The sequence below is a fragment of the Eurytemora carolleeae genome, unplaced genomic scaffold, assembly GCF_000591075.1.
Source record: "Eurytemora carolleeae unplaced genomic scaffold, Eaff_2.0 scaffold1457, whole genome shotgun sequence".
NCBI lineage: Eukaryota > Metazoa > Arthropoda > Copepoda > Calanoida > Temoridae > Eurytemora > Eurytemora carolleeae.
Window position 1 is genome coordinate 70978 of NW_019397355.1, and position 6506 is coordinate 77483.

Below are 6506 nucleotides of genomic sequence, written 5' to 3' on the forward strand. Positions count from 1 at the left end.
TAAATCTTTACAATATAATAATATATTCTATTCTCTTTGATCTTTAGACTTGAACCCAAGTTGACCGATTATTCAGGTCAAACCTTCCTTACATTTTAGTATTAAAGAAACTTAACATTAAATCAAGTTAACAATAAGGAAATAAATAATTATCGATAATGAACCAATAATGTATTATGTATAAATTCCCTGCTACCTTCATCTCTGTGGACTCAAATAAACTGCTACAAAACTTATGATGTTCGTTATGTTCTCCTGCTTTTCCATGTTCAAATAAATCTTAGTAATCCAGCAGCTTCTTCACTTCCAGCAGCTTCATCACTTCCAGCAGCTTCACCACTTCTAGCAGTTTAATCACTTCCAGCAGCTTCATCACTTCCAGCAGCTTCATCACTTCCAGCAGCTTCACCACTTCCAGCAGCTTCACCACTTCCAGCAGCTTCATCACTTCCAGCAGCTTCTTCACTTCCAGCAACTTCATCACTTCCAGCAGCTTCTTCACTTCCAGCAGCTTCATCACTTCCAGCAGCTTCATCACTTCCAGCAGCTTCTTCAATTCCAGCAGCTTCATCACTTCCAGCAGCTTCATCACTTCCAGCAGCTTCACCACTTCTAGCATTTTTATCACTTCCAGCAGCTTCTTTACTTCCATTAGCAGCTTCTTAACTTCTAAAAGCTTCTTCACTTTCAGAAGCTTCTTCTGTTGTAGAAGCTTCTTCAGTTCCAAAAGCTTCTTCAGTTCCAAAAGCTTCTTCAGTTCCAAAAGCTTCTCCAGTTCCAGAAGCTTCTTCAGTTCCAGAAGCTTTTTCACTTCCAGCAGCTTCTTTACTTCCAGTAGCAGCTTCTTAAATTCTAAAAGCTTATTCACTTTCAGAAGCTTCTTCCGTTCTAGAAGCTTCTTCAGTTCCAGAAGCTTCTTCAGATCCAGAAGCTTCTTCAGTTTCATAAGCTTTTTCAGTTCCACTCATCTTCAGCTCATCAGAACATTTCTAACCAGAGCTGGGAACTTTAGAATGGTGGATATCGGGATTATTGCTTGATCCACTCTTTTTCTTAATCTCCAGTTTAAATATTGCTTGTTCTCCTCATGAATATAACTCCAGATTAATTAATAGATCAGGATTAAGGATATCACATTCTAAAGTTTTCAGCTCTGGACTATTCCAAAGTTATGCAGAAAAACGAGAAAGTCATACAAACCTTTAATGGAACATTGAACTTGTAATTGATCATGTGAAATGCATAGATATAATACATAATAGTATCACGTATGAACAAATTTTGATCTGTATATTGAAAATATTAAATTTTGTATCTGTGTTTCCTTTTATTTTCGATAAAAGATTGAAAAGTAGACACGGAAATGATTTAGAATGTTCTAAATTTGAAAGGTGAACTCAGCTGGGGTGATATTTTACATATAAACCCAAGAGAAAAAAGAGAAAATTTTAACCCAGCTTAGCCGGGAATATTCGGGTTTTAGGATATGTTCATCATCTGGGCATACAGTTTTTTACCGCCATTTGACCAACATTTCCGACCCATGATTCCCTCAACAGAGGAAATGTAATTTACTTTACGTCCCTTGGGACAATTTATAGGAAAAATAACGACCCGTTATATGAAGAAGAATAAAGAATTCACACATTTTCATCTCAAAAGTCGATAAAATGTTTTGCAACTACTTTTACGGGAAATTAAAAATTTTTCTCATCCACGGGTTCCCTCGACCAAATTTATTGCTCCTGCTTATTTACTTTCTTGTACTTAGTCGTCTGAATAAGTAAAAAAAGAAAGAAAAGACTAATTTTCGAAATGCGTCGAAAAAAAAACGACGATTATAGGTTGTAATATCTGAATGATTTCTTTAAAATTAAATTGATGTTTTTACGATCCGAGTCTAATATTGCATTTTTTTTACTTAAGCCTCTACCCCCTTTCATTTTTCGCGAACACTTCCTTTAGCTCATAAGGTCTAATTAAGAATTTAAGAAATTATCATAAAATGGAAAAAATGTCAGTTTATAAGACAAGACTATAAATGTAAGAAGTTTGATATATTATGCATCAAGGGGGGGGGGGCTAGGAGGGGCATGTCGCCCCCCCAATACGCATCTGCTGTCGGAGTATGACTTTTCACGTTGCGATTTTCTTAGTTACGTAAACGTAGACGCGAGCCATTAAAGTTGAAAAAGGAATTTTAAAAGAATTTTTGCAAATAGTTGTGCAGTACACAGTATACTGCACAATCACATTAATTATAAACATGGATGATCTGATCATGATTCTGTGTACTGCAATGTGTACATTCTTCCTAACTCAAAAGTAAATAAATTCATTAATTCTGTTTAAGTCAGAAACTGTATTTTTATCTCTGGGAGTTCAGGTTTTAAATATTTCAAATAATGTAGCTAACCATTCTAAATCTGTTAAAGCCACGACATTTCTCTTTTACCGTTCACACCATTTGCTTAATACGGATATAAACCAAGACACTTTATCTTAATACCATTAGCTCAGTTGCAACTTACGTATTTGATAAAAACCACGAATTTTACTCTTAATACCATTTGCTCAGTTGCCACTTGCTTAATACAAATAAAAAACTACGACATTTGATTTGTATACCATTTGCTCTTTGCCAAGGTTATAATGCAAGGAAAGTTAATTACAGTTGCGCATACTTTGTGTACATATTGAAACCAGTTCTCTCTGGGCGGAATTTGTAAACAATAATAGATGCATCAGTGATCGTCTAGTATCCGATGTGGTAAAAAGCATTAAATTTTGATAATTTTGATAATTCACATAATAGTTTCCTATGACCAGAATATTTCATTGATTTTATATGTAAAAGATGGATCCCATGTCAGGCTGTGACATCCGTCTTTTGTTTACATAACACCCTGAGACAGTACACTGCAGTACAAAAGATGCGTACACCCCTGAAATAACTTTCCTTGAATTATAGCCTTGCTCTTTGCAATATTATTGAAAGTAATTTAGGGCCTTTTTCGGCGTCTATGATATGACTAGGTTAAATGCATAATGAACCCTATCAATGTCCCTTTCTTTCTTAACCTCGCTGTGAAACTTGCAGTAAGAACCAGAAAACTGTGAACTAGGAAGACGGCAATATAGTAATATTTAGTTATTTGATGTTGTTACAAAGCAAATAGTTTTAGCATAAACAGTAGCTTAAAAATCAATTTATTTAGTGAAATGGGTCTGTTTGCACTGCACAATTGCGGTATCTCATGTGTTTTATACTCGATTTAATAGAACGAGTCTTTCTATTCCTGAGGTTTCTGGTTCTTACTGTAGGTTGTAATGTGAAACTACATTTTTNGATCAATTTTCAGTTAGAAAAACAATGGATTGTCCCTTCAGACTAGGTTGGCAACCCCTATAAATAAAACACACACTTAGCTCAACTTGACAACAGTTTGCAGTTACTTCAATTTTTCAATTTTTCGTCGATATGAAGCAATTTGTTATCATTTTAAATTTAAAAAATCCCATTGACAAACAAAAGAACCAAAATTAATTTTGTTTTCGTTTTTTTTTCAGATAAAAGTAATATATAGTTAAGTTTCACATTAAAAAGGTGCTTAATATGCAAAATATTTTTTTTTTGTTGAAATAAAAAATGTAAGACGAGAAAAAGTTTAATGAGCAAATCTCCACCATCAAAAGAAAAATCCTATAGTCAAGTGTTAAACTCTGGGTAACATTGGTATTTGTTTTAAACTGTGTCACAGTTAAGATAATGATTTGTTTTTATTGAAAAGTAAGTAAGGTAAAAGTAAGGTAAAAATGAAGATATAGAGTTTAATATTTTCCATAAAACAAAGCATAAAATTTTAAAATTCTCATATGATTGAATAAGTTGAAAGTTATCTTTTAAACCAAAAACTGTTAAATATTTTGACTTTTAATTTTTGTCAATTAAACCCCTAAAGTGAGATAATGTAATTTTAAAAACAAGTGAAAATAAAATTAATGTTTTTAATTGAATTTGGCGCTCCTATCGGCAATTTCTCAATGTATATTGTTAATTTCTTCTTGTTTTACATCAAAAAAGTATAAAAAATATAGTAAACAATGATATATTTTTTCATAAAAATGATAATACTGATAATGATGATATTAATACAATCGTGAAGTACGCTCTTAAATAAAATCGAACATCTACACGTGCACTGGATTTAAATTAATTGCCCCCCCCCCCTACTCCCCCTTTGTTTGACCAGCGGACACTTGACCAGTAATATCCCACTGACCGGCCAAAGGGCGCAAAATCTGCCATGGTACAGATAGAAAGGTAAAGACGGGATCCTGTGAAAAAGTATAAAATAAGATGAAATCTCCGAAACTACAGCAGTTCTACTACAGTTCTTCCACTGCAGGTACCAACCATAGAACAACAGAAATAAATAGTGGTAGGGAATACATCTTTAGTTTCAGATAAGAGAGAAGATTTAGAGAGAAGAAAACTTACACTTTTTTAATCTACGCAAATTACAAACTCAACTTATGTTTCTAATTCAAATTACATTGAAATAGAATGCCCATCTAATTCTTTAGCCAAAAACTTTGTTTCAACGAGTCCAAAACTAGAACATCATTTAACTAAAAACGTTGTATGCCATCATTGTTCATTCTTGGATATACAATACATATTTGAATAGTGTATTTATCCAAATATAGAAAGGTGCAATTACATATGTATGTCACACTTTAATGTGCGTCATAATTTTGCGTTTCCTATTGTATTAAGATGTTCTCTCTAATGCGTGCATCCTTAATGTGTGTCCTCATTGTGCATCAATGTGATTTTTCAATGTGTGTTCTTAATGTGTGTCCTCATTGTGTATCAATGGAGGTCTTTAATTTGTGTTCTCAATTTTTGTCTTGATTGTGTATCATGGAGGTCTTCTAATTGTGTTCTAAAAGTGTGTCTCCATTGTGTATCAATGTGAGTCTTCAGTATGTGTTCTTAATGTGTGTCTTCATTGTGTATCAATGAGAGTTTTCAATGTGTGATATCAATGTGTGTCCTCATTGTGTATCAATGGAGCTCCTTATTTTGTGTTCTCAATGTGTGTCCTCATTTTGTATCAATGGAAGTCTTCAATGTGTGTTCTCAATGTGTTTCTTCATTGTCTATACTCAATGAGGGTCTTCAATGTGTGTCCTCATAGTGTATATTCAATGTAGGTCTTTAATATGTTAATGTAATTTTTTTTTTTCATGGAAAAGGTCAATTATGACACAAAACTGTTTAAACTTGTGAAATTAAAATTCTCATTCTATTAGACATTATTTCTTTGTAGGATAGACTGCCACCATGCCTGGACATATCAAGCTTGCCAAAGGACAGGTTGATCCTGATCCAACTGAATTCTTGGTTCCATCCATTGAAGTTAAAAGAGCCGACCAGGCTAAGCCTTATGACAATAAGAAATCCGTCTGGATCCCAGATCCTAAAACTCATGGATATCGTGAGGGAATCCTTGAATCTGGAGATGTTGATGATGATCCTGGAAGCAAGTGTGTTATTTCTGTTGGCCATGAGAAATTTACCCACAAGGCTTCTGAAGTTGGAAGAGTTAACCCTCCCAAGTTTGAAAAATGTGAGGACATGGTTAACCTTACCTTCCTTAATGATGCTTCTGTCTTCTGGAACTTGAAGACCCGGTACCAGACCAGGTTGATCCATACCTACTCTGGTCTTTTCGTTGTGGTTGTTAACCCCTACAAACGTTACCCTCTTTACACTCATCGTTGCTCTAAGATCTATTTGGGCAAGAGACGTAATGAAGCTCCTCCTCATTTGTGGGCTGTTGCAGAAACTGCCTATCGTGGCATGTTGCAAAACTCTAAGAATCAAGCTATGTTGATTACTGGTGAGTCTGGGGCTGGAAAAACTGAGAATACCAAGAAGGTTATTACTTATCTGGCTATTGTAGCCACTTCTTCAGGAAAGAAGGTTGAAAAGAAGGTCTCTCTAGAGGACCAGATTGTAGCTACCAACCCTATTCTTGAATCCTATGGAAATGCCAAGACCTCAAGAAATGACAACTCCTCTCGTTTTGGTAAATTTATCCGTATTCATTTCACTACCTCTGGAAAACTGGCTGGTTGTGATATTGTGTCTTACCTTCTGGAAAAGTCTCGTATTACTGAACAACAAGAAGTTGAAAGATCCTACCATATCTTCTACCAACTGATCCAGCCCTATGGTGATGGCATTGGAGGAGGACTAAGAGAGAAATGCAGACTCAGTGCAGATATCTATGATTACACTTATGTGTCCCAGGGTAAAACCAAAGTAGACTCAATTGATGACAATGAAGAACTTGAATACACTGAAGATGCCTTCAATGTTCTTGGATTTGGAGAACAGGAGAAGTTTGATTGCTACATGCTTACTGCTGCTGTCATGACTTTTGGAGGTGTTGAGTTTAAAACCAAGGGAAGAGATGACCAAGCTGAGTGTGAGC

The 6506-nt window shown here is 34.8% G+C and overlaps 2 protein-coding genes across 2 annotated transcripts; one reads left to right on the plus strand and one right to left on the minus strand.

Moving 5' to 3' along the window:
• Nucleotides 1-350: 350 nt before the first annotated feature.
• On the minus strand, nucleotides 351-968 carry LOC111713700 (paraneoplastic antigen Ma6E-like). Its single transcript, XM_023488634.1, has 3 exons — nucleotides 869-968; nucleotides 686-823; nucleotides 351-640 (listed from the first exon to the last, which is right to left on the minus strand). Exons 1-3 carry the CDS (start codon nucleotides 966-968, stop codon nucleotides 351-353), a joined length of 528 nt encoding a protein of 175 aa, XP_023344402.1.
• A 3362-nt stretch (nucleotides 969-4330) lies between these two features.
• LOC111713701 (myosin heavy chain, muscle) lies at nucleotides 4331-6500 on the plus strand (the record flags this gene model as incomplete). Its single annotated transcript, XM_023488635.1, has 2 exons — nucleotides 4331-4409; nucleotides 5337-6500. A coding segment is annotated over exon 2 (1150 nt), but the record flags the coding sequence as incomplete, so codon positions are not given.
• Between the last annotated feature and the right edge of the window lie 6 nt (nucleotides 6501-6506).